Here is a 27,999-nt window from a genome sequence, read left to right as displayed (position 1 = left end):
ACCCGTCAACCATTTAATGACAGTGTATTAGTTTATTGACACAAACTAACAACATGACATACTTCATTTCATTAAGTTTGTAAGAGTTGGTAGACATTTCTAACAAGACAAACATGCAATTTCTTTTACAGAAAGGTCAAGACTGCAACTGTCACAATTAGATTTCCACATGGGGGTTCATCCGTGTTAAGAGCTGAAACAAACAAACACAGATTAGACAATTTTATATGAGAACCCTCATGACATTTAATACATTTCCTATTGTCCTAGTAGAGGAAACATTTAATAATAAATAAAAAGAAAATAAGAATGGTCCTACCATTCATTCCCAACTTCTTGATGGCCTCAATTCTCAAAATTCTTCATCCTCCTGCTCCACTAAAGATGGGAGATCAAATGGCTATTACAAAAATAATTAATATGACATTCATTAAAAACAGTTACCAGGCCTATAAGGTTCTAAGAAGTGAGTAAAGTAGAGTCTACTCACCTCATCCCACACCTCTACCGAGGCATGGCTTGTGTCCAGTCCTTTCCAGTGTTTTGCCATCTTTGTATTCACGATGACTCCCTCGCACTCTAGTACCACTGCATACTGAGGAACTGCAATCTCTGACTGGTCTTCCATGTCGAACACTGTCAGTTCGAGTTGCTTATCAATCAGAAGATTGTAGAAGTCATCGTAAGCTTCGTCGCACCAGGAGCCCTCCGACTTAACAAATCCATTCAAAGAGCATAAAAAGGCCTGAGGAGCCCAATCCAGCAAACTCTGAGGGACGGGTCTCACATCCTTGATGTCTACATCACACTCATTTCCATAATCGATGAAAACAACGTGGAATGCGTCGTCAACTCTGTGGATTACTTGAGCTCGATACCACTGTTCATCACTGGAAAACAGAGCAAGACATGGACTGCCAGGGCCGACAGTCTTGAGGAACATTTCATCCTGCGGCGCCCGTCCTGCCTCCTTAGCAAGCCTCGACACTGTGTTGAGCTCCTCTGTGTTGGCGTATTGACACCAAAAGAAATGAGGTTCTGCAATACAAGAAGCGTACACCATCTCTGTCTTGTGTTTGGAAATGTTTGGCTCCTTGTACGTGTCTGTATTCATATGTCCCTTGGAAACACTGAGGTGTGTCATGTTGGGTGCTTGACCATCTTGGCGGAGAGTTTCTGTTTGAGGGTTTCCAATCAAAACACTTTCCTTGGCAACTGGTTTCCAGTATTTCTGCATTGCCGCATTTACATCTACTCCGTCACACTCAATTTCCACCGTATACTGAGGAACTGCAATCTCTGAATGATCTTCCATGTTGAGGACTGTTAGTTCGAGTGGTTTATCAACCAGAAGATTGTAGAAGTCATCGTACGATTCTTCATCCCAGGAGCCCTCCGACTTGACAAATCCATTCAAAGAGCACAAAAAGGCCTGAGGGGCCATATCCAGCAGAACCTGAGGCAGTGGTTTCACGTCCTTGCTGTCTACATCACACTCATTTCCATAGTCGATAAAAACAACATGGAATGCATCATCAACTCTGTGTATTACCTGGGCTCGATACCACTGTTCATCACTGGCAAACAGGGCGAGGCATGGACTGTTTGGGTGAAGAGTCTTAGGGAACATTACATCCTGCGGTGCCTGGCCCGCCTTTTGAGCAAGCCTTGACACTTCGTTGAGCTCCTCTGTGTTGGCGTATTGACACCAGAAGTAATGGGGTTCCACGATACAAGAGGCATATACCTGCTCTTTATTGTTTTTGGAAATGTTTGGGTTCTTGCGCATGCAAGTGTTAGCATTTCCCATAGAAACATCAAGATTCGTCTCACTGGACACAGTTTGGCTATCCTGGGGTAAGTTCTCTGTTCGACTGTTTTGTGTCGTAACATGCTCTGTGGCAACTGGTTTCCAGTATTTCAGCATTTCATCATTCACAATCATATTTTCACACTGTATTTGCACCGCATATTGAGGAACCGCAATCTCTGAGTGGTCTCCAATATGAATCGCTGTCACTTTGAGCGGTTTATCAACCAGGAGAGTGTAGAAATCATCATAAACATTGTCATCCCAGGAGCCCTTGGACTCATCAAATCCATTCAAAGAGCACAGGAACGCCTGAGGATCCTTCTCCAGCAGACTCTGAGGCAGTGGTCTCACATTCTTGATGTTGACGTCACACTCATTTCCATAGTCAATAAACAGAACATGGAACGTATCGTTGGTTTTCCGAATCACCTGAGCTCTATACCACTGGTTGTCACTGGAAAAAAGAGCAAGGCATGGACTACCTTGACCCAAAGTCTTGGGGAAAGTGATGTCCTGTTGTGCTTGTCCCGCCTCCAAAGCAAGACTTGACACCATGTCCAGGTCTTCAGTGTTTGTGTACATACACCAGAAGTAATCTGGTCCAACAATGCAAGAGGCATATACCTCCTCTGGCATGTTTGGAGAAATGTTTGGCCTCTTGTACATGCAGATTTTTACGCCTTCCTCAGGGCAAGAATGAAGTTGTGATGCTTCTGAGTCACTGCTGCCAGCTTGTATGAAAGTCTCTGCCAACACAGTTTCTTTTTCCTCAAGAATGACATCCAAATCTTGGTTTCTCCCTTCACGAGCAGTCTGATCATGTTTAATCTCTGCTGCAGAGACACTGCTGATGGTTACAGAACTCATATTTAGCTCACCTCCAGCACACAAACCATTGTCGCATTGAACATCATTTTGTTCCGCTTCCTTTAATCCTGATCCGTTCATGAGCTCCTGCATTAAACGGTCCTCAGTAGCATGTTTTGCATTTTTATAGAGCTGCTGGTCTGCTGGCATTTTTTGCTGTGTCATCTGTGAAATCATCTTTCTGACTTCTGCGTTCACATTTACAGATCCATCCAAGAGTTCAACAATTAGCTTCCCTTTCTCCCCTTTTGCGACCACTGAAATGGTCAGACTATGATTAATCGCACAATCTGCAAACCACTGGTTGACTTCCTGTGGCACTTCTTCAGGAACACCGAGCAGTCCGAGTGGAACAGCCTGCACAGGAGCAGACCTGGCAAAACTTGCTTCAGTGGGAAATGGGAAAATATCGGATTCTCTCACAACAAGGGTTTGGCCATAGTCCACAAAGTGCACCATGAGTTTTGGAGTTATTTCTACTACTTGACCTCTGTACCACTGATTATCTGTGTATCTTGCAAGGCAAATGCTTTGAAGTCCAAGGGGGTGATCTGTGCGCCGTGTCTGGCCAACGAGTTGTTTAACACTGTCCATCACCTTTTTAAACATACGTGAATTCCTGTCCAGTTGGCAGTAGAAGTGATTGACACTGTCTGAAGAGGTTACCCAGACCTTTTCTTGTCCACCCACCTCAATATTGTATGTGGAGTAGCTGTATGATTGAGCTTCAGCTTGTGCACACCTCTTGCATGCACTGTCAGATGGTGTTTCAATATCTACCACGTTAAGCGGCAGACCTTCCTCATCAGACGTTACAGCTTTAACGATGCATTTCAACCCGAAGTCTGAAGAGGCGCCTGAATCCACAAACTTCTGAAACTCTGTTAACGCAGGATCGGACCAAGCGACAGCAGTGGGACTGGTGGGATTGTTTGGATTGAATAAGCAACACTGGAAAGCTTGGGCATTCAGCCGTAAGAAAGTTGGGTCAATGGGGTGCACATCTCGCAGATGGACCTTTTGAGTTTGGCCATTGTCTATAAATCTCACGTCGACAACGGGGGACTGGTGACTTTCAATAATCCTTGCTCTGTGCCACATATCATTGATTGGATTACGGGCGACAAAGATGGACTCAGTAAGTGGCTGCGGGTGGACGGATGCATAGTGCTCCTGTAGGTCTTGCATGAGGAGTCTAAGAGAGTACATATTCTCTGTTTTTTGACACCAGAACTTCTGGAGACTTTCAATGCAAGATACGTTGACAGTGAAACTACTTCCAACAGTAATTTCACCATTACCACAATCATTTTGCACCTCTGAGTGGAAACCTGATGAAAGATGCCCATTGCTCTGAATTAGAAGGTCTGGATGTTCTGGACCATCTTTGTGAATATGAATATCAACAGCACCAGAAGAAGGTACATCCTCTGTCCAGCCATTGACTGCCAGGCTCTTGGAGTCCGGCAAAGTTTCTTCTTGTAAACCATCAGCATTTACGTTGTCTAATACATCCGTGCATCGCTTGTCTTCAAGTGAACTGAGAACTGATGAAGAAATGGGTTCACTCTCGTCATTAACATCCACTATAGAGGGTCTAAAAAGTCCTGCCTTCTGTATAAAACAAGTGTTTATGCATTCAGCATTACCTTCGTAGATGGTGACAGAATAGACATCTTGAGATATATTGTGGTGGTCAAACTTTGCGATGACAGTGCGGTGCAGGAGCAGTGATTTTAGGTAATCAGTCTGGTCTGTAGTCCAACCTGTGCCTTGATCTTTCACACCTTCGAGAGAACAGCGATATGTGACAACAGGCATTCTCAGGAACTTTCCATGCAGTGGTTTGATGTCTCCAGCTGGGACCAATTCCGTTATTCCTTCATCCACATGCAAGACTTCGACAGCATCATCGCCAGTCACGTTTTGCTTTAGCAACGAGCGGTGCCATCTGCCATTTAAGCCTCTAGCAGCGCATACATCTCCACAGGTCAGCGGTTGCACCAGTCCCAAACCTGAGCTTTCTTCATAGTGCTGGTGGATCTGCTCTGACAGTATCTTCACTGCCTTGGAAAAAATCAGGAGTTTGCAAAAAATGTTCTGTGGATTAATTACCTCTGTCACGTAAACACTTTCCGCAGTGTCAGTCAACAGTTCAGGGTAAAAGTATTGGTCGTGCTTCTCAAGTTGGCAACTAACATTCATACTCTGCTCCTGCGTTATGAGGCAGTTCTCAGAATCCTCTCCTTTGGGTAAGTGAAGACATTTCAGCACAAGGCCTTTAAACTCATCTGCCGGTATCTTCTTTAAAACTCCACCCTTACATATGTGCTTGGAAACAATCGGTATGTCGAGGAGAATGATCCTGTCTGGCATCAGCACATCCTGAACTAGTCCCTTAAACTTCTTGCCAGGCAGAGACTTCAAAAACTTTGTGGCTCTTTCAGGCCAGTTGTTCTCATTGGAGAGGAGATTTGCAAGTATGCATGATTCGATTTCAGGAGGAAGGAGAAAACTGTCGCTCTGGCCGTATGCTAAGGCTTCACTTGTGGTGGTATGGGGCCGTCCCTGGTCAATCAGAAAAACATCGTAAATTTCACTTTGAATCGATACAATCCGAGCTCTGTGCCAGCTGCTCCTGATGCAAACCAGGCAGTGGTCCCCTGGTTTTCCTTCTGAATCATCAAACTTCCTCTTAGGAATCTGAATTTCCTCTCTCATCTGCTCATAAATATGCTCCCTTCCATCATCCATGTTAACCCACAATTCCACAAGACCACATCTGGAGTTTAGATTGACCCCCGTGATGAGGACAGGTACCTCTGATCCCGGAGTTGGAAACCCAGGAACTGAACACATTTTGAAGCTCAGCGGTTAGATATCCCTGTAAAAAGGAAAAGAAAAATACATAAAATAGTCCATTATTATCAAGAAATTCAGGGGAAAGAATTTCTAGGACAGTCTCAATCACCATTTTTTTTAAGTGTGTGGTGGTTTCTACAGAGACTCTGCCCTCTGCCTGTATTTTCTCTGTTTCCTGTTACTATGCAGTGTTCAGACGTTTCCAGGAGTCAGCAATTCTTGAGAAAAATGCTCGATTGTTTGTGTTGGTTGATCGCCAACTCAAAGCTTCAGTATCTTTCCTCAGAATTGCTTATTGGACACCTTTGAGAGGTGTGTTTAAAAGCAACCAACTAACTGAATAGCAGTAAATCTATTGAATTGATCACTACTTCAGTTGTTTAGGACAATTCTGCAACACTGTTTTGCTGTGAAGCTCCAGAAATGTTTTGCGGACCTCAAAACTTCACCTGAGTTTCCATCAGCACGAGGGTGAGCTGATAATGACACGTCAAAACACAGGAAACACGTACAAACTCACCAAACAACTAACATATTTAGATTTGTCATCATCTGCCCACAAGCTAAGGCTCATGACAGTGATGATTCAACAGCTTCTCTCAGCTTTAAACCAAACATCATTAAATTGGCGTTTACTGCCATCCACTGTCCATCTGCCGAACATGCCAACATTTTAAACATATGAAGAGGAGTTTTAACTTTCAAGCATTTAACGACCTCGGCATCGAATCGGTTGGAAATCGGTAAAATAAGACATGATGTAATTTTCAATCAGGTCCATGTTTGCTTACAGAGCTTACAACAATTATGTTTACTGTGTTTTTTTCAGTAAATTAAAGTTGATTTTTGAGTCTCAATCCCAACTTATCAAAAACTGATGCTTTGGAATTGTAGGACGGGTCGACCATCATCCCATTGTGTCATTATTTGACCAGCTGGACATGAGACTCAAAACTATTTTTTTCTTAAATATAGTTCTTTTAACTTTGTTTTTTTAAATGTATTTCTACATAGAACACTTTGAATTGCCCTGTGTCTGAATGGTGGTATATAAATAAACCTGCCTTGGTGCTCAGCATGATAAATTAAGGACCTGATGCTCACTAGTTGACACGTGTTGCACTGATTCAGATAGTTGCTTCAGGAGACACAACAAAACTACATATTGTTCCTTTAAAAAGTTTTACCGACTTATTGATTAAAATCACTGCAACAACAATTTTGCTACTGGTTAAATGAGACAATAATCGGTCAGTTAAAAAAATAAAATTGGAAATCCTGCTCCTTGTGCAAAACCCTGATGATGATGAATGTAAATACTCAGCATTTAGACAGATAGATAGACAGATAGATAGATAGATAGATAGATAGATAGACAGATAGATAGATAGATAGATAGATAGATAGATAGATAGATAGATAGATAGATAGATAGATAGATGAGAAGGAAAGGGGGACAAACAGAAAGGAAGGAAAGACAGATAAAGGGAAGGAAGAGCGACACAAAGAAAGGAGGGAGGACAAACAGGAAGGAGGACAGAAATAAAGAAAGAAATGAAGATGGATATGTGGATACTTTAACAAGGCTCCGCAATGGACAGATTCACATTTAAAAACATTTGAAACACACAAAACGGGGACTGTCAAAACTGGTACAAACATTTTAAGTGCAGTCTCTGTTGTGTTGTTCAGGGTGGTGACTGCACAGCTTCAGCTCACTGAACAAACAAATTATCACAGTTTTCTCACCGTGTTCGCTTCAGACGTCTCATCATCATCACCATCATCACCATCATCATCATCATCATCACCATCATCGGCCTTCAGGTGTGGGGCGGGCGCTCTCACGCGGTTTTAAAGGCGCTGATTGCACGCAGCACGTTCCTCAAACAAAACAAAACAAACAAACAAACAAAAAAAACACCTGACGCAAAATGCGCAGCAGGCTGTTTTCACTCAAACAGCTGATCAGCACGATTTGAAAGATGATACAAGTTCACCTCTACACTTTTTTTTTTCTCCATCCAAAATAAACAAAACGTGTTTGTTTGTTTTTTTACTCGTGGAGGCACGCGCGCGCGCGCACACACGCAGGCACACAGATGGGCGGGTCGAACCAGTCACGCAGCGCCGCACGCGCTCGGTTCCGTGTTTGGGGCGGGGGGGGGGGGGTGTAGTGACGTGACAACCCGCAACTGTCAGCGCTCACTACACCCTCTCCGACCAGGAAGTGTCAGAACGCCTCCGTCTGCTCATGGCCATGTTATTCCCGCAGGCTGCACACTGGTAGGAGAAGTTTGAGTTTGAGAGCTTGTTGTGATTTTGTTCGCGATAAATAAAGCTAAAGAAAAAAGTCTGAGGGTTGTTTTTGGATCCACCTGCTGCTCTCTGCCTTTAGGTGTGTGTGTGTGTGTGTGTGTGTGTGTGTGTGTGTGTGTGTGTGTGTGTGTGTGTGTGTGTGTGTGTGTTGTCTTCAACAGTGCTGCAGAATGGTGGGAAAAAAACATCATGCTCAGCTGAGTTTGAGTAACTTGGTGGATATCTGATAATCTAATTTAAATCCAGTGAGTAAAAGCTTTTGAGGTGTGTTTATTAAGGGCCCGGTGGATCTTAATGTCTGTGTGAATGAGCTGGAAACATTTAGGACACACAGAGAGCTGCAGTAAAGTGTGTGTCTGCTGTTGTTATTACACAACAACACCTGCTGCTGGGCTGTGTAACTGCTGCTTTCAGGCCTTTGGCTTCCTGGCTTCAAGACAACAGGCTCACATTTCTGTCCCTGCGCTCACTCGCTCTCTTTTAAAAACAGTTTTTTGTTTTGTTTTTTTTGTTTTTTGTGAATGCATTTGCTCAGAGCCGTCGTTCAGAGCTTTTGAATGTTTCCCTGCAGCAGCTCTGATGTCATATTTGAACCCTTCTGAAAAGGAGGAACTTGCTCGTGACTCAATTAGTAGCTGGTGCGTCTTAATTTAAAATGTGTTTTTGTGAAAGTACAGATATTTCAAGTCTGCACATCAGAAGTCGCCGGGGGGAAAAAATAGAGTCAAGTATCGCTTCCTGACTCAACATGTGTCAGCTATTTGTTGCACTGTAGTTCGAAAGTGTGTTTTTCTTTGAATGAATCCTCTTGTACATTTTATTCACCACTTTTTTGTGCAGCCCTTAGGTGGAAATACCAGGAGGTGGCTGTAGCTCAGGAGGTAGAGCGGGTAGTGTTTGGAAGGTTGCTGGTTCAACTCCCGACAGATGTATCTTTGAGCAAGATCCTTGAGAAGAAACTAATTTTAAATGGGAGTGCATGGGGCACTTTTTTATGCTAGCATCAAAATCTCTATTTTTAAAACACCAAGAAGGCTAAAACACAACATGAAACTTTGCTGGTTGTATCACCAGGGTCTCTACACATGAACACCAGCGTTGAGAACATCGTTTGTGTACACAGAGTTTACTAAAAAGAGAGTTTTTGAATAACTCGTGTTAGCATTAGCTTCCTCCTCTAGCCGTCGTCATGGCAGCCCAGACGTACGTGGGGATGGTCACGTCTGGGTAGAGTGTGTGTGGTTCAGTTGAGCAAAGTTTCATGTTGTGTCGAGCCTTCTTAGTGTTTTAAAAATAGCGATTTTAATGCTATCATAAAAGTGCCCCATGCACTCCCGTTGAAAATGAGTTTGAGCCGAAAACGAAACTGCGGTCCATCTTAAAAGTGCCTCTTTCGTCGTAATTCTTCATTTATACGAAGGTTTGACTCATATACATTCACAAAAAAAGCCTAGGTTGCATTTTGGCGCGAGTTTCACTTTAAAACTGTATGAGCTCTTCGTTGCTAAAGCCGAGTCTGAAGCACAGATTCACCTCTAGGCAGTCATACTCCTCCACACAACGAATGGCAGCAGTTTTTCCAGTAACTAACAACCTTTATGTTGATGAGGTTCATCCAGGTCAATCTAAGTGCCGTGTCGTAGACAACTGGACTTGTTTCAGTTTCTTGAAGACGGCTCACCTCTCATCCAAGAGGCTCCTTCAGTTCTAACTAACTGGAGTTGGAGGCTTTTAACGAGTGGCACAACACACAACTCTGCTGTCCACTTACATCCGAAGGACAGAAATCATTCCTTTGTGGACAACGATGTAAACATCTTCCACAGATTGTTTGAAAGCGGAGTAAAGAAATCCATCTGTGTCAAACTGAAGCCACCGTCCTTGGCCTAAGACATTACTTATCACCCACCTACAATGCTGCACTGAGTTCCCTCCCCAGACAGCCTAACAACCATTCACACCTGGCCTCACCTGGCCTTAGCAACCAACTCGACTCTGACTCTGAAACTCAAAGCTCACACGTGTCTGTTAACGACTCTGCAAGGACACTCCCACACAGGGGAATATTAATACTAGGCAATGAAAGAGGCAGATTTCAAGTTCACTTTTAAATGTGAAGGATGCTCGTCTGAAGACTCACGTTTGTGTTTTCAGGGGCATTGCAGATTTTATTGTTGTCATTATTTCCATACAGCATTAGCTTGATGGGCAGGAACAGTTAAAAGTAGCAATTCACCTTAGAAATACTTAATGAACCACTTCTGTATTGTGGCTGACTGGCATGTGATGTGCATTGTTTTGTAAATATGACTCGAGCACAGTCTCTGGCAGTCTTTTCCAAAGGTCCAGCATTGAAAGAAGTGAATAAATTTCATCGTAAATCGTTATATCGAATCACAGTACATCTCGAACCGACACCCAAGCATTGTGGTAAAGATCGAGAGCTGAACATATCGACCAAGCCCTTAAAAACCTCTGAGTTTCATCACAAACAAACTGTACTCAGTTACAACCCTACAAACTGAAAGGTCAACTGTGGAAACCTGACTTCTATCCGATAACGTGACCTCTCTGTCTGTCTGGTAGTAAGAAATGATGCACTGAAAGTACAGACGTTAGTTCTGACTCTTCCTGTTAATTCTATTTCCAGTGACTTGTTTCAAGATGAGTAAGAGGAAAGGCAAAGCGATCGGTGATGCGACAGCTGTCAAGAGCCGCAGGGTGACAGCTGTGGGTATCGACGACGCAGCAGATGATACGAACCATCAGAGACCCTCCTCAGGCAGCTTCTCGCTCTCTGCCACAGTGAGTCACCCCCCCAGCTCCCGTGATGCACTAATTGTTTGTCTTTACTTCCCACCAGCTCATTAACAGCAGGGATATTGTCCTCTGCGTGTATTTTCCAGGGAGATATCGGCCTCATCGAAAGCGTCACTCTAAAGAACTTCATGTGTCATCATTTGCTCGGTCCGTTCCAGTTCGGGCCCAACGTGAATTTCATCGTCGGGAACAATGGAAGTAAGAACCGGATCTGTGAATGTCAGGAGAGCTGCTGTTGACTCTGGCTTGTGTGTTTTACACGTCTCAATCCAGCCTTGTTGACAGATCCACTCTATATAGTCCCATTCTACAAGGCAAATATAAAAGAAACAGGACTGTATTTTATTTTATTATAGAGAAGCGTACTGTAACCATCTTATATGACCAACTTTATTTCCAATTCATCTGCAGATTTCTGTCTTGATTAGTCGAAGTATTTGTTTATTCAAAGATGACCCTCCTGATTTCTGCGGATGGCCGACTTGTATTTATTTGCATGCAATCTTTAGTTCTGCCTGCGAGCCAGCACCTTTCTATTGAATCCTCCCTGTTCAGCGAGTTAATCCCTCATCATTTGCCGTTTCCCGATTTAATTCTCAGGTGGAAAAAGCGCCATCCTGACTGCTTTGATCGTCGGCCTCGGTGGAAAGGCCACGTTCACAAACAGAGGGGCGTCGCTGAAGGATTTTGTGAAGACCGGTGAAAAGTAAGTCAGCGCACATAAAGTTTTATTCTGTCACTTCTCTGGTCCAAGAATGTCATCACAGTACCGTCTGCTCTCTAGTTCTGCAGATATAACTGTTAAGCTGAGAAACAGAGGACCAGACGCTTACAAATGGGACGTCTACGGTGACAGCATCTCAATCGAGCAGAGGATCTTTTGTGATGGAAGTCGAAACTGCAGACTGAGGAACAAAGCCGGTACGTTTCCTGAGTAACGGATGTTTTCCGAGTCTTCATTAAACCTTCACTTGATGTCCAGTAAACCAGACACACTTGGGAGTGAAGACAAAGCGCTTCAGTTGGACCTGAGCTGTTTACATTCTTTGCTTACGTACAAGAATTTTCCTCTATAAACCTACATGCGTGTGTTTTTATATGCACGGCACTGTTTCACTGTTTTGTGCCGTCTGCCTGAGTGTGAACATAAAAAATGTGGACTGATGTTTTTCATAAGTTGTAAATGTCACTGAGTCATTTTAGAAAAAGGATGTTGAAACTGGATACGTCAGCGTGCCAGTTGCTGATTGAGCTCACAGAAAGTTTACCTCAGTAGTACAGTTTCATTACTACAGCCTGATGTTAGTCTCTATCACTGCATGTCTTCAGGTGCTTAGTCAGATTCGATCATGATAGAGGCGCTCCACCCTGGAGTACAAATATTGTCACTTCTGGCTCCAAAGAAAATAAGATCGCAAGAGGATATCCGTATTTTAAGACACTGAGAAGAAGGTTTTCATTTAAATAGAAACAAACCCTTTAAATGATGAAAATGGTTGTGTCTTTGCTGCATCAGAGCCTTTAACCACGTCAGTCGTCACCTCTCCTGTGTTTCAGGCCTCCTTATCTCCAACAAGAAGGAGGAGCTGACGGCCATTTTGGACCACTTCAACGTCCAGGTACTCTCGTTTCTTCTGTCCTGCAGCTCTTTAACTCGCATCGAATGCACCATTTCTATCCTTCTTACTGCAACACAGTTATACTTGAATTTGTTTTTATGTGTTACAGTTGGATAACCCAGTGTCCATCCTCAACCAAGAAATGAGTAAACAGTTCCTACATTCAAAAAACGAATCAGACAAGTACAAGGTACAACACATCACATCTGATAATTTATGACCGTTTTGTTTTATAATATCATTTCCACATGAGTTTAAGTTTAAGTTTTTGGCCTCCCTCGTAGTTCTTCATGAAAGCGACTCTGCTGGAACAGATGAAGAGAGATTACATCCACATCAAGCACACTAAAACAGTAACGAGGCAGCAGGTGGAGAGACAAGAGGAGGTAATGTGGACGCTTGTTCACCCACCGTTCATATGCATAACGTCACACGTGCAGTGATTTCTTTTGCCCGAGAGTGAATCGAATCATTCGAGCTCTCTTTTGTGTTCAGTGTCTCAAGGACCTGAAACACGAGTTTCTGCAGAAGAAGGAGAGGTACGACAATCTGTCGTCCTTCAGTGAGATGAAGGCGGTGCTGGAGAATCTGAAGAAATCGATGGCATGGTGTTTGGTAAGAGTTTCATCTGTCGGCATGAGGAAGAGCACAGAAATGTACATTTATTTTATTGTTTATCGAGTTTTATCTGCTTGCCTTAATAATAATGAAGGGTAAGGGTTAGGGTTAGAAGAAGCATGAAAGTAAAGAAGAAAAAGGAAGAAACAAAACCAAAGGAAAACATGACGCAATACGTTGCCAAGCGTTTCCTTTGAGGCCATAATTTCCATGACTATAAATCAGGGTTATTTTCATATTACTGTCAGGTCCGTGAGAAGGAGCAGTTTGTGCAGCAGCTGAAGGAGGACATTGAAAAGGAAGAGAATAATTACAAACATCAGGACAACCTTCAGCTGTGTCAGGTGAGTCACAAGTGTTCCTATTCTGTTAAATATATACAAGTCTATTTATAAATGTCGGAGCCCTTCAAACTATCACCGCCATATAAACCGACCGTCCTTTAATTCCCTCGCTGTGTTTTAATATTTACAATAGATGTCCTCGGTTGGAAAAAAAAACAACCTCTCCTCTCTTCTAGATGTTTCTGAAGGTACTTTCTCTCATCTTTCACACAGACCAGGGTCACACAAGTAGAGAAGAAACTTCAGAGCGTCAAAAGCAGATTTGAGAGTCTGAGAGACGAGCAGGAGTCTCTATCGAGGGACAGTCACAAGTTGAAAGAACAAATGAAGACCATCAGCAAAGCTCACAAGGAACAGGAGGTACTGACGGGGAGTTATGACGACCTGGTTCTGTTCTGTACACTGAATATACATCATTTATATGAGTGAGAGTGACATAATCGTTTCCCCGTAGCTCGTTTATTTCCGGGCTCTGAACAAGCTCAAACAATCAGAGCAGGAACAAGACCTTCTCCAGGAGAAAATTAACAAGGCAAAGACGAGGTACGGGAGCAGAAAGGTTAAAAAAAAAAAAAAAAAGCCTCTTTACCTGCATGCAAGTGCGCGTGTTCATTTGTGTTTTTCTCCACATTTTAGTGTGAGTCTCAACAGCGACGTGGAGACAGAATATGCGAAACAGCAGAAGAAAATATCTGATCTGAAAGAGCAGCTCGCAGAGCTCGAGAAAACGTGCTCGCAGCTGAACGAGGAGATCAAGAACAAGCATCAGGCGCTGTTCAAAGGGAAGGAGGAGCGGGACAAGCTGAGGTACAAGAAGCCATGTTTGCTTTCACTTGAACGGATCTGCATTCCACCTGACAATTCATGACCAACCTGTCGTTCACATTGACTAGACTGGAGGAGAGAAACATCCACGTCTTGTGCGCGTCGAAACTGAAGAGGAAGAATCAGCTCCTGGCCAGTCGGTCAAACAAGCTGAAGCGGTTTGGGGAACACGTGCCCGACCTGCTGGATTCGATCGCCGAGGCGTATGCCAAAAAACGCTTCCTCAAGAAACCTGTTGGGCCGATAGGTAGGCATCAACATGTCGCTGGAGCCAGCTGAGGGTTGGCTTAAAGACTGTAAACAAGCACAAACAGCTGGCTTGGCTTTGTGCAAAAATAACAAAATCCACCTACTGACGCCTCTAAAACTCACTTATCAATATGTCATATCTTGTTCGTGTGTGCGGATTATGAGCCGGACTATGTCTTCTTTCTTTGAGTCTGGATCCGTTTGCTGGACAGAGCAAGGCCTGCTGTTTCTCCACCCTTTATGCTAAGCTATTGCTAACCTGCTAATCCTGATTAGGAAGCCAAAATAGGCTCCAGAGAGGGACTTTCACTTTCACTTTAGTAGCCATTGTTTACAGCTCGATGCCACTAAATCCTAACCACTGGACCTTTTAATCATTTGCTAGTTTAGCTGTTCAAGTGTTAAAGAGGTATAAAATGATCCACTGTGTTCTGAAAACCTCACAAAAACCATTAAGCTTCCCTCTCATACAGTCAGTTTACACATGGTGCAGTAAACTCATTGGAATTGTACATGTAGCTGACGGTCTGCATTTGCTCTCAGGGGTGTGTATCAGTCTGAAGGATCCCACGCTGGCTGTAGCCATCGAGTGCTGCCTGCGGAGCTTCATGAAGGCTTTCTGCTGTGACAACTACAAGGACGAGGCGGTGCTCCAGGAGCTGATGTCTCGCTACTATCCAAAGGGCAGCAGGCCGCAGATCATCGTCAGCCCTTTCTCTGACAAAGTTTACAATATTCACGGACGGTCAGCAGCTGCAGCATTCTCACGTTTGTTGTTTTTGTTTCTTACGACGCACATTTTAAAGCTTCGTGATGTTTTTCTTTCCTTTCTTGCAGGAAAGCGCATCATCCAGATTACCCGTCAGTGCTGGACATGATCACGGCCGCAAACCCGGTGATCATCAACTGCCTGATCGATATGAGGGGCATAGAGTCGATTCTGATCATCAAAGTTGGTGTCGTTATTGAATGTGGAGTCGTTTTTTGTTTTGTTTTGTTTTGTTTTTTTAGGGATTGATGTCGTCATTTTTTGTTTTTTCATCGAAAAGGAAAAGGACAAAGCGAGGAAGGTGATGCAGCATGGACGACCGCCTAAAAACTGCCGGGAAGCCTTCACCGTGGAGGGAGATCAGGTGTTTCCAAACCGGTATTACACCTCCGAGTTCAGCATGGCCAAATATCTCGGCGGGGATATCGAGACTGAATTAAGGTAGGTTGGTTGGTTGGTTGTGACGTCATACTGGAAATACTGCATGTTGTTATCGACATTTTATTTACAATGTGCTGCACTTGTGGTACATTTTCAACCGTGTACAGTTCAGGGTTGAGGTAAAAATCGATCGTGTCTGTCGCAGTATGTTGGAGTCCGACCTGGAGAATCACCAGGCTCAGCTGTCCAGGTTTCAGCTCCACGTGACTTCTGTGTCTGAGCAGATCGTCAGCATGGAGAGCCAGCTGAACAGCACCATCATGACCCTGAAGAAGACGCTGGTCAGTGAACCGGGCAGTAGAAAATGGGTTTAACCTAACAACAACACTGTTTACTTTACATTTATTCCTCTTTTTCTTCATGTCTATCCATCCTGTTCTTGCTTTCTGTTCTTACATCTATATTTTCAGGTAAATTTGGAATTATTTGATTATTTTCTTTCATTTTTTTAACGCAGGCCTCCGTGAATCAAATCAAGGCGTCGATATCCGAGCTGGAGACGGCTGGTGAGGACCAAATTGATGACATCAGCTCCTTGGTGATCATTTATTTATTTTATTTTTGTATTTGCACATCTTCTAAACAGACATAACTCTTACGGCTGATTATGTAAGTCTGATATCTTTTAATACGTCTTGCAGGAGGAAGTTGCCCAAGAGTACCGACAGAAAATAGAGGCAGAGAAGCAGGCCGTTCAAGAGGCGAAGGCGGAGCTCGACAAGCATCAGAAGATGACAGAGGACGTGGAGTCGGAGTACGCTTCTGTTCGAGAGCGTGTTGATCAGCTTCCTGATCACATGGAGCCACTGAGGGTACAGTACAGCCTTGTTGTACCACGTTGGTTATAGTCTGTGTGTGTTCTCCTGTTTTGACCCCCAGAGCCGCCATAGTTTTCAAACCTTTTTCAAACTATGAGTTGTTTGAATGTAAAGGTTTTCTTATTTTGCAACAGCATCTGATCCGAGGTTGTAAGCTTTTATATCGTCCTTAAGAAGCAGAGATGGTGAGATTGATCGCTGCTGTTTGTTGAGCCTCAGGATGAGCAGATGAAGCTGGAGACTGAGTGCATGAAACACGAGCGAAACCTGAAGATTTTAGAAAACAAGCTGAAGAGTCACGAAGACAACATCCAGGCTATGAAGAGTGACCTCACCCAAAGAGAAGAAGAGCTACAGGTAACAACAGCTGTACTTGATGTGTTAGTTAATACACCTTATGCATTGGAGGCTATTCTAGCTACACTATGAGACCCTCACATGTGATGACAGGAATATGTGGCCAAAGCCTCAGAGATCAGCCCCGAGCGGCAGCAGGTGACCGGCAGCACCAAGAGCATCGACACGGAGATCACTCGGCTGAAGAAGAAACTCAAGGTGTACGAGAGCAGCCACGGCCAGCACGAGCAGGTGGTCAGGTGAGGAATCATCTGTGACTCGGTGTTACACGGCTGTGTGACTGTGATTTTTCTGAAGTCAGACAAAAAATGTGTCTCTACCCACCGAGGTTCATTCAGCTCATCCAATCAGATTTCTCCTCCGCACTGACAGTTTGTCAGTCTTGTCAAAGTCAATCCAATCTGCCTCGCTAAATCGTCTTCTGGCCTTATTCTGGAAGAAGAAAAATTGAGGCTATGCCATTTTCTGTCCTCTGTCCTCATTAGGGAGTACGCCGAGGCCCTCTCTCTGTACAGACAGAAAACCAACCAAGTGAGAGATCTGCGGAGGTTCATCGATCGACTCGACAACATTATGTCAGACAGGCAGAACAGATACAAAGTAATGCGCAGGTAAAAAAACAAACAACACAATCTGCTTAGTTTGATAAAGAAGTCAGAAATGTGTAATTATAGTGGAACGTCCTGTATTTCTTCTTCTTCTCCTGAAAGGTCGCTCTCCGTCAGATGCAAGTTATACTTCAATAACTTTCTGATCAAGATGAACTGCTGCGGCTCGATGGTTTTTGATCACAACAACGAAACGCTCTCGATCTCGGTACGTCTGTTTATCTGTGACTTTGTGAGAAATTCAGTTGCAATATTCACGTCATATTGAAGCAACGCGATCGTTTTAATGTCTTGGACCTGCTACAGGTGCTACCTTTTCTTTCTTATTCATGGGGGAAAACACTACATAGAAATAAAACAATGAAACACCTGTTCTGGTAAAGGTGAAGCCTCCGGGCCGGGAGGAGGACGGCGTGAGCGACATGCGGTCGCTGTCCGGCGGCGAGCGCTCCTTCTCCACCGTGTGCTTCATGCTCTCGCTGTGGGAGATCACAGAGTCGCCCTTCAGATGCCTCGATGAGTTCGACGTCTACATGGTGAGCAGAGAATATCAGAAGCACGGTGTGATCTCGCGCGCTTACACAATTTGTATGAAACTTACACAATTTGTATCAAACTTACACAATTTGTATGAAGTTGTGTAAGTGTGGCTGACTTTGTGAGCTCTGACTCAGTCTGATTCACGCCTTCGTTCTGATGTTGCAGGATATGCATAATCGCAGGATCTGTCTGGATCTCCTCCTGGAGCTGTCGGAGCGGCAGCACCTCCGACAGTTTGTCTTCATCACTCCTCTCACCACCAGGTGACGCTCTGATTAATGTTTGTCTCTGTTTACGTGCTTTTACATCTTTCTTTTACATGTGGAAGCTAAAATCTGCCATTATTTCAGTTACAGTATAAAAGTGGGTACATTTTAATCCATTACACAACTTATGCAGCATTTTTAACATAAAAAATGAATTAAAAAATCTAATAATTATTATTATATTTTATAATTTAACATCATTTGCTTGTATTTCTTTATTGTGCAATTAAATGCATATTTAACAGAATTATTTAAAAAATACTTTAACATTCTACTACTTGTTACTTGCTACTTAGTGTTTTCATCATTATAAATTATGTAGAATCTATACAAGTGTATTACAAATGTTTGAAAATCATTTTTATCATTTTTGTTTGGCCTTTTAACATTTATATTAAATTTAATAATTACAATACTCTTTTAAATGCACAATATGTCATTTTTCTGAATCAAAACAATAAAAACTAAAGGTGTAGTTTGAAGTTGTGAAGCAGTGTGGGATCATGGGAGTTGTAGTCTTCGTTGTTAAAGGAGGCAACATGTAGTTCTAGAAAATTCAAACTCAATTTTTGTATTTATAATATTTATTATATGATGATACAAACTATATAAGAAAGTATCATTTCCATAAGTTAATAAACAAGCTGTTCTGAGGGGACAGTGAGGTCCCACACTGTTTGAAGCTAGACAGGTGGCAGGGTCCGCCACATATAAACAAAGTAAAACTGTACTGTACACATGTGTCCCAGCACTTTAAACTCCTGGTGACTCTTGTTTGCTTCTATCAAGACTTCCTTCACCGTGTCTTTGTTCACTGATCAGATGTTAATCGTGCTTCGTCTCTTTCAGTAATCTGCCTAAAACCCGCCTCATCAAGATCCACCACCTCCAGGATCCAGAGAGAGTCCGGAGTGAAGCCAGGGACGAAGACGTCAGAGCCGAGCTGCAGTGACAGAAACATCTGCGAAGCTTGAGACCGGTCACTGTGGTATAACTTCAGTATTACTAGATGTGTTTTTAAATATCACGTTTCTTTACGAAGGAAGACTGAGGACGCTTGATAAGTTTGTCAGGACATTATATTTTCAAAATTGTTATGAAGCGTTGTTGTTATGTTCAACTCAGATCCGTCCTGTTCTCACTCTGTCGTTGTGGGGTCGCTGTAACTGACAATTAAAGATTCGTATGATTGTGTATACCACGACACAGTAACATTTTACAGTTATTGTCCCGTAAAAATCTCACATAACCTGTTGTAAACTGCTTCTGTGGTCAGACTTTAAACTCTTATCTTTAAAGGGGCTCTGCTGAGCTTGTGTGTTGCGCTGGAAGCTGGTCTTTAGTTTATGTTAGCAGGCTCCATTTCTAAATGTTAGCTACTATGCTGCCTGTTAGCGGCGCGAAGAGATGAGGCACTTGAGAACGTGCATGAAGTCACATCCTTCGAACTGCTGTGGGAAATCCAATCCGAGTCCTTCATCAAGACAATCGACAGTCCAGCTGCGTTAAACAACTTCAACAAATTGTCCACAGACTTGTGAAGGCAGCTGAGATCATTTTTAATGTTGCGTTACGGTCCGCTCACATATGGACCAGATTGCATTAGTGTTGTTGTTACTGGTGTCCTGGTCACAGGACTGATCAACACGTCATTCAACTCATTTTCAGCCCTCGGTTACATTTTGCGTGTTAGGCGGCGTGTGCACTGCACCACTTTTAGGATTGTCTTACTATAGTTTTTATTTTTTTCTGATCTATGGCACTGACTTTTAACTTTTCTGTGTGTTTTTTTGGAAATATTCTGAAAGCTGATATGAATGCTGTGTTTGAATTATTGGCATTGTCGTCTGTTTTGTTGCAAATTATTCACAATCTTATGCAGTAATTGGATTTTTTTCGTCGGTGTGAGTTTACTAAACTATGTTTCTTTTTAATTGACAGTATCTTTAAAAGTGAACTGTTACAGTGGTTGACTATGTGAACAGTCTGTCAGTGTTAATACTAAGTTTGCTTCACTGTAATCACTGACTAAAGATGATCGTATTTGTGCGCTGTGACGGCCCGGTCACCAGGATATGATGTTAGCGGTTAACACTTCTGCAAACCACAGATACGTCCCAGCTTCACATTTGTACCAAACATGGCTTATTAGCAGACTTTCACGTCCATCAGGGGAAGGAAAGGCCGTTATTTTTACAAGCCACTAAGGCCGCCTGGCGGGGCGATCGCAACCAAAACCGTCTATTTTTCACAGGAGGACGTGTTTGTGGTGACCAAAACGTGCCCAAACCTAACCAGAGCATTAACACAGCGTAGTTACAGGAAAGAAACATAAAAATTGAACCTAAACAGATATAAATGTATCACCTATCTGTGTTTCTGCAGAAACGCTCTTATTCTGGCGACTGACTCGGCTGTGATACAAACATGTACACTAGCACCCCCCAGTTCTCTCGCTTGTAAAAAAAAAAAAAAAAAGTATGCTCATCATGCTGTAGTGTCCTGTAAATACTGTGAAGAGTCACATGATCTTTGTTACAATCAACGCTTTTGTATCTGTCTTTCCATTCACGTCCCTCCAGCCAAACATCCAAACATACACTCGACGCAGTCTTAAAGGAGAATTCTGGTGTTTTTTGTTTTGTTTTTTTTTAAACCTGGACTCTATATTTACACGCCTTGGTGTGTAAATTATACAGACTCTCCAATGTTTTTTGGGATCTGTACAGTAGATTGCATCAGTTAACTCTGACAAAGTGACGTCCGTTAAAAGCAAAAGATCAAGATCGACCACAAGATTCTTTTTGTCTCACTGAGATCTCGCGAGGGGTGAGTAGTTGCAGGAACACAGCGGTGGGAATGTGAGTCAGAGGTGGAGAGAGAATTTCATTTCAAAGTCGCGGCTGAATTTTTAACCGATCCTGACGATCTAGATGAGGCAACAACTGCGACAGCTCACTTCTTGCCAGATTTCAGAGTGAGATTCTTTCTTGAATGAGACAAAAACGATCTCAGACTTTAACAAAAGGTCTTGGTCAAGTTTTTAAAAAAAACAACAAAAAAACAAACACCAGGATTCCCCTTCGCTTCCATTAATTACACTGGTACACCGAGTCTTTTGAAAAAGCCTGGTGATGGTTTATTCAGTTTAATCACTACAGAATTATTTTTGGGTGCAAGACATGCCACATGTATAAAAGAATACAGTCACTTGTATTATGATTTTTCATATTTGATATAAACATTTACTAGACAAAGAATCTGACATTAGTGACTGGACTGAAATGTATAAATTAGAGACATTTATAATAATGTGGGGGGAGGGGGGGTTGTTTATAGACAGAACAGTGAAAAGCTTCTGCAACCTCCACTACTGTAAGTGGACTACAAGCAGACACTCAGTCCATGCTTGCATAGCCTAGAAATGGGGAAGCAAAACTGTTGAAAGAAAATTTGCACAACAACTCATCCTCATCATCATCCTCATCATCATCATCCTCATCATCCAGCTGCCGCCTCACACGGGAAAAAAGAAAAAAAAACCCTCTTTCAAAAGCTTTGTCGAGCACCTCTCTCGAGGGTTCCTGCGTCTTTAATGATTGTTGCGAACGGACTAGATTAGAAGATGAGACCTTTCAATAAAAAGTTTCTCCTTACAAAAAAGTTTTATACGTAGGAATGCAGTGTGTCCAGTAAACATATAAGAGGCTTTTTCCCTTTCTTTCTTTTAGTTTTTTTTTTTTCTTTTTTTTTTCTTTTTTACATTGCTGCATTGGAAGTGGAGCCCCTCTCGAAAGGTCCCCGGCCTGGAGAGTGAGCTCCCAGCAACAAGGTCAAAAGCCAAGACTGTCGTCATTTTTGCAGTGCTCTTCCTTCTGTAAACATGTTGATATGTACTGAGTTCAGTTATTTAGGTCTAAATCAAATAAGCAGCCTGAAAGAGAAGCCAATTGTGGATCCTCGTGGGTGCGGGCGGGGGGGCATAATGAATGAGTACTGTGCCTAATAAGTGGCAGCGGTAATTTGGGCCCTTTTTTCCCTCTAGATTAAGTGGCAGCAGTAGAGTAAAATTCATCAAAGGAAATGTTGCTCCGTCAATATATTCCTGCTCATCCCAGAAGTCACTGAATTGAAACACAATACTATGTTTATGTTGGAAAAAAAAAAAAAAAAAGCTCTTCCTCGGAGATTAGCCCGCAAAACCGCAGCCCAAATATAGCTTTTCGAAAAAGCACTCGAAGTGTCACACATACACGTGTATCGAATGGAGGGAAGCATGCTCCCACATTACTGGAGGTGAACTAATGAGAGTCTGATGAGTCACACACTGTACATCCCATGCAACATTACTAAATGAATTTTTCCGGAGGGTTTTTTCCTTTTTTTTTTTTCTCTTTTATAACCACCTAAAGATGCAAAAAGGTAAGAGATTATATATATATATATATATAATTTTTTTTTTTTTTTTTTCCGACACATAATATATGCATGCAAAGAACCTACTCTTCTTGGTTCCATCGTGTGAAAACATCCGGAACAGACAGGAGCCTCTCTATTCTCCAAGAGCTCAACAGGTCTGGATAGTAGAGACAGTTACAATTATCATAGGAATTATTGTTTTGTTACTATTATGTAAAGCGTACAGTAGTTGCAGCAGTCAAACACTGGGGATCCTAAATACTGCAGGAACATAATTTAATGCAGTGCTCCACTGATATACAAGCTAGGGGGGTGGGGGGGTTGGATGAGAATGTGTAGGGGTTACTGTGCACAAATCACATTGGCATGTTCTGAAATAGAAATGAATGATATCTTAGAGCTATATTCAAAATTATTCAGCATTTGACATTCTCATGCATACAACCACAAGAAGCGAGTCCATTGAAAAATAGTCCAAGCATTGTTTTGTTTTTTTTTTGTTTGTTTTCCTGTGGAAATGGCAGAGAACCTAATGAGACATTAAAACATGTGCTGCTGTCCAGAGTGTGCGGATCACAGACGGGGTTGGAGGAGCGAGCGGGAGGGCCGGGCTCACTTCTGCATGTCACACTGCAACAGGAGCACGATGGACGGGTCGCTCTTCGCCGCCTCCTTGAACTCCTCCAACGAGATCTGGTCGTCGTTGTTCTTATCCATTTTGCTGAAGATCTTGTCCACCCGCTGCTCTGGTGTCAAACCGTCCTCGTTCATCTTCATCATGATCACGGTGCCCACCATTTTGTAGATAGCCTGTGGGTGAGGCGCAGTGAGAAATTAGTCCGAGGATTGATTGTTATGTAATCCTGTGAAGAGCCCACATGTGTTCATCTGTGAGTAGATGTAAGATCAGTGATTCCCGACAGGCACTTGTAACACTGGAGTACTTTCGCTGTTATTGAGGGGCACAGGGAACTCTAAACTAACATAAAAATGGACTATATTTTAAAAATGTTTACATACATACAGATTGGTGTGATGCTGATAGTCGATTTCCAATATAAGTTGCCTATAAACTGAGTCAATTTAACCCTTTAACACCACATGTTGTAACCAAGAGTGCATGAAAAGGGAGCTGGCAAGCTGGAAAGTTATGGATAAATGTTTTAAATTGTATGGTAACAGTATGTATGTGTTAGAAACAGTGAAGAGCACACAATTGAGATGGTAAACAGATAAAGTAACACAATGTTTGAAAGTGGTAGTTAAAAATAATACTTTTGAAACTTTTATCTGAATGTAACAACAGTCGAAATTGTTAGAATAAACATTTCACTGCTAAAAGTGACTTAACAGTTGACATTTGTAAATGTTGTTCAGTGTTTAAAGGTAATGGATTAACATTTGACATTGTTAGGTTAAAGTTAACATTTTGCAAATGTTAGTTAAATGTGACCTGGTGGCAACTCAGTTGAAATATAAACAACAACAACTACAAACAGCCAACAGGAGAGATAAAAGTTTGAAACTGTTAGCTTGTTGAAATGGATTTCAATCTGTCAGCTAACATGTAAACAATTGACACGTTAAGATAAACAGATACTGTTATTGCATATTCATAGAAATTGTTTTATTTCTTGTACAGTTGTAAAGATTAGTATTGTTTATAGTGTAGTTTGCACTGTGTATAATACATTGTATATATCCTGCTTTCTATTTATATTATGTTCAGAGTGTTTTTCTTTTTCTTTCTCTTATTCTTGTTGACGCACTGCTGCTGTAACAAAATCATTTCCCAGTCTGGGATCATATTCTATTTAGACATATTTTACATTGTTAGCAGGGAAACAGTTAAAAAAAAAAAAAAAGTTAGTTGGATGTTGGAAGCGTTAGCTAAGTAATGGAAAAAACACTTTTAAAATTAGTAGATTAAAGGAAAGAGTTACATTTTTAGTGAAAGGTTAATGAACAGCAAGTTGACACAGCTTGCTAAAAGCCATTTATACTGTAAATGTTTAAATTTGCTGGTTTAAAGTAGTGGATAAACTGAACTTGAGTGCTAAAAGTAACAAATAATCGGTTGTTGAAAGATAAAAGTAGCCTAAAGGACAAACGGGTGAGATTGTTGACTAAAAGTGATGGTTCAACACTTGAAATACACAACAGTAAAGGCTAAATTTGCCACTAAAAGCAGTGTTATGAATGTCAACTTGACTTTGGAGCTTTTAAATAATGGATAGTCTTGAATAACATGTGAGGTCATCTTAGGAACCTGACAGATGATGCCAGGAAAAAGGTCAGGAACCACTGATGTTGATTCATAACACCACACAACATATTTATGAGGACAGGAACTGTCGATATGCTCCAATATCACGCAGACGTATCAGATTTACTATACTGATCTGTGTTTCCAGAAATGGCACGGTGCAATTCAATACAACTGCAGTTCTGTGGTTATGAAACGGGCCGAGGGCGCTGCAGGTGTGCAGGAGGGCTGATAACAGCGACCAAAGCTGGAGCCAGTCCCCTGATGAGCGGCTGCTTAATGACTCGATAATCCCCCTCCACCCCTCACCTCGATTATCTCCAGCATCTCCACTCTGGTGATTTTGCCGTCACCATCCAGGTCGTACATGTTGAAGGCCCAGTTGAGTTTCTGCTCGAAGCTGCCGCGGGATGTGATGGACAGGGCGCAGATGAACTCTCGGAAATCGATGGTCCCGTCTCCGTTCTTGTCAAAGGTTCTGAAGGCGTGCTGTGCGAATTTTGATGCATCGCCATACGGGAAGAACTGCAAAATGTGGGAGAGATGTGTTCAATAATTCAACCAGGGGAGGGAGGAGGAGGAGGAGGAGGAGGAGGAGGAGGAGGAGGAGGGGGGTTATGAAAGACTTTGCGGTGATGGCACTAGTTTTAACAGCCGAGGCGATGCAGACAGATGCGGGGAGGAGAGGATGAGGGGGGGGATTCCACACAAACCTTGACATACAGCTGCTGGAACTCGTCCAGGTTCAGCCTGCCGGTGGGGCAGTCTTTCAGGAAGCCTTTGTACCACTGCTTCAGCTCGTGTTCGTTAAACTCCGTGCTCTTCACCAGATCCTCCATCACCTCGGGAGTCAGCTTGCTGTTCTGCTTTCCCATGGTTCCTGCGGTGCAAGAACACGTGAATAATGCATTTATCTATGCTTGAGCGATGGCAGTATGAGAATCTCCAGCACTGCCTTTTTTTTTTTCTTCCTTTTTACGTCCCCTTCAATGACTACAGAGAGTAAATGTGTGTGTTTTTGGTGGTGGTGGTGGGGGAGGGAGGGAGGGAGGGAGGGAGGAGGCAGCAAATATTTCCCTGGTGCTCCTGTTTCTATTTCTGTCCACTTCAGCCCTGCCTGTGCCAGCCTGTGGCCCGCGTGTTGCTCTGACCTGGATCATCACTGTCACAGCAGATCCAGTTCATCAAATGTTTCGATCGACCCGCTATCAAGTTTCCACTGGCGAACACTGTCCTATAACCCTGACAATGACAACAAAGCCTCTTACGAGAGGGACCGCGGCGCTGACTCCAGAGAGGGAGGACGCAGGAGCCCACGGGGAGGCCTGCCGTAATCTGGATCAGAGGGGAATGTAGCTCATAATCGTGTAGTGTCTGTATATAATATAGTGTTTAAGCCAGTTGTGGGCCGATCCGAAGACCAAATCAGCCTGGATTAGTTTGCCATCCCACGCTGAGGGGCCTCGGTAACAATCCTGACAACTTGGTTCAGCCTGTCAGGAGCCCCGGATTCATGAATTATTGACTCACGGCGTGGCAAATGACATGAAGTGGCCAGGAATGCGTCAATCCTCAATCCATTATTTAACAAAATGAGACAGCAGGATGGTATTTTGCACATCCAGGGCTGCACACTGTGGGAACCTCCACCTCTCGAGACCAACATATGGTCCACATCTCTGCAGCAGCAGCATCAGGATGCACAGCTCCACCACACACACACACACACACACACACACACACAGACAGCAGCAGCAGCAGCACTGCATTGGCTCAGGCCTTCCACAACAAACAGCACAAATGTGTGCTGCAGCCCAAATCAGTGCAAACCTCTGCCTTTAATGTGCACAGGCTGCACGGCACATAAGCAGCCCCGCCGAGCATGATTGGTAATTACAGGACGCGACTGTGGGTTTAATCCCTGAAACGGGGCTGCAGTGAATGACCTTGAAGGACAAACATTTTGCTGGGGAACATGTCATGAACGGGAAGCAGCTCCTGCGCCTCGACATCACGCAAACTGCGGAACACCCGCCTCATGCTCGCCCGGGTATGAAGCGGCGGTGGGGTGGGTTGGGTTGGGTTGGGTTGGATGGATCTGGCTGGTTCGGCCCGAGCAGAGGCCGACAGATGCTGTTTTATTTCACGCTTTAGGTGCAATGACATCCGAGTTAATGCTATTAAAGCTAACCGCCTCCTGTGAGCGCAGAGAGGGAGCTGCTGCTGCTGCTGCTGCTGCGGCTGCATTCCGATGGAAACGACGCAGTGAGACTGTTTCCAGATCAGATCCGCACCGATCCCGCACATAATGACACCTCTGGACACGTTTTCGCATCGGGGCGGAAAACGTGTCCAAAGAAATCCCCCCAAGAAAAGACACCAACAATTTCATAACCAAGACCTTTTTTTTTTTTTTTTTTTTGGTTGCTCCCTCGGTGCCACCGCAGAGCTGCACCACAGGCCCCAATGAAAGCCAATTAAATGCGCAAACCTCGCTGTCAAATCGTCCAGTGATCTCTTTTATTTTCACGTTTCTGACAAAAACGCAGTGGATGTTTTATTGTAAGGGACGCACAGGTGCCCGTTGTGTCAACCCCCCTCCTCCTCCTCCTCCTCCTTCTTCTTCCTCTTCTTCTTCTTCTTTTTTTTTTCTCCGCTCGATCCCATTCATTCAAAAACAGGAGGAAAAAAATATGAGGAAAAATAGGCTACTGCGTGACACGCTCACATAAACCATCCACCGGCCGCTGCACCCGTAATCAAAATAAATGTAACACATGACATCTTGCAGGCGATCACTTCTTACCTTGTTACAGGCTCTCTGTGGTGATTCTCTATCGGGATAAATCTGCTCTGGCTTCCCTGCAAAGTACAGAAAAAAAACCCTCTTCCGATTGGAAACGTTTGCCCAAAAGGGATTATTCTCGACACAGCTCGCCTCCTTTTTTTTTTTCTTTAGAGAGAGAGAGAGAGAAAAAAAAACACCCCGCTAATGAAATTTCTGGATTTTCCCGACGTTATTCCAGCTGAGGCGCAGCAGGGACCGATCCCACGCCAGTCTTTGGTTATGCGACTACAGGAGCGCGGCGTCACCCGTGTGCATCACAGCCTGATCATAAGTTCACTGCTGCTCTGCTTTGGCGTTCAGCTGGATGCTGTCACGTTATAACCGCATCCTT

At 43.2% G+C, this 27,999-nt stretch overlaps 3 protein-coding genes across 6 annotated transcripts; 1 reads left to right on the top strand and 2 right to left on the bottom strand.

Annotated features, from left to right (window-relative positions):
* Positions 1-12: 12 nt before the first annotated feature.
* LOC119034370 (tudor domain-containing 6) lies at positions 13-7,551 on the bottom strand. 3 transcript variants are annotated; one of them, XM_037125329.1, is made up of 5 exons: positions 7,292-7,551; positions 4,330-5,564; positions 491-4,227; positions 320-400; positions 13-193 (listed from the first exon to the last, which is right to left on the bottom strand). In XM_037125329.1, the coding sequence occupies exons 2-4, from the start codon at positions 5,537-5,539 to the stop codon at positions 353-355; spliced, it is 4,995 nt and encodes a 1,664-aa protein (XP_036981224.1). In that variant the 5' UTR covers positions 5,540-5,564; positions 7,292-7,551; the 3' UTR covers positions 13-193; positions 320-352. The 3 variants fall into 3 exon arrangements, with proteins under 3 accessions (XP_036981224.1, XP_036981222.1, XP_036981223.1); XM_037125327.1 differs by having other exon boundaries at positions 491-5,564; XM_037125328.1 differs by having other exon boundaries at positions 320-378; positions 491-5,564.
* On the top strand, positions 4,805-21,897 carry smc6 (structural maintenance of chromosomes 6). 2 transcript variants are annotated; one of them, XM_037125330.1, is made up of 27 exons: positions 4,805-4,932; positions 10,512-10,666; positions 10,768-10,879; positions 11,282-11,387; positions 11,466-11,602; positions 12,239-12,300; positions 12,410-12,490; positions 12,585-12,686; positions 12,796-12,915; positions 13,167-13,262; positions 13,476-13,622; positions 13,717-13,805; positions 13,899-14,069; positions 14,156-14,334; positions 14,880-15,081; positions 15,174-15,288; positions 15,386-15,546; positions 15,692-15,827; positions 16,004-16,084; positions 16,188-16,358; positions 16,584-16,721; positions 16,815-16,960; positions 17,207-17,332; positions 17,432-17,537; positions 17,713-17,865; positions 18,035-18,132; positions 18,985-21,897. In XM_037125330.1, the coding sequence occupies exons 1-27, from the start codon at positions 4,902-4,904 to the stop codon at positions 19,085-19,087; spliced, it is 3,324 nt and encodes a 1,107-aa protein (XP_036981225.1). In that variant the 5' UTR covers positions 4,805-4,901; the 3' UTR covers positions 19,088-21,897. The 2 variants fall into 2 exon arrangements, with proteins under 2 accessions (XP_036981225.1, XP_036981226.1); XM_037125331.1 differs by lacking the exon at positions 4,805-4,932 and adding an exon at positions 7,693-7,828.
* vsnl1b (visinin-like 1b) lies at positions 21,448-27,999 on the bottom strand. Its single transcript, XM_037125334.1, has 4 exons — positions 27,627-27,999; positions 25,534-25,700; positions 25,130-25,345; positions 21,448-23,364 (listed from the first exon to the last, which is right to left on the bottom strand). The coding sequence occupies exons 2-4, from the start codon at positions 25,693-25,695 to the stop codon at positions 23,167-23,169; spliced, it is 576 nt and encodes a 191-aa protein (XP_036981229.1). The 5' UTR covers positions 25,696-25,700; positions 27,627-27,999; the 3' UTR covers positions 21,448-23,166.

Source organism: Acanthopagrus latus, chromosome 16 (genome assembly GCF_904848185.1).
Source record: "Acanthopagrus latus isolate v.2019 chromosome 16, fAcaLat1.1, whole genome shotgun sequence".
Lineage (NCBI taxonomy): Eukaryota > Metazoa > Chordata > Actinopteri > Spariformes > Sparidae > Acanthopagrus > Acanthopagrus latus.
Note: the sequence above shows the minus strand (reverse complement) of the source record. Positions and strands in the feature narration are given on the sequence as shown.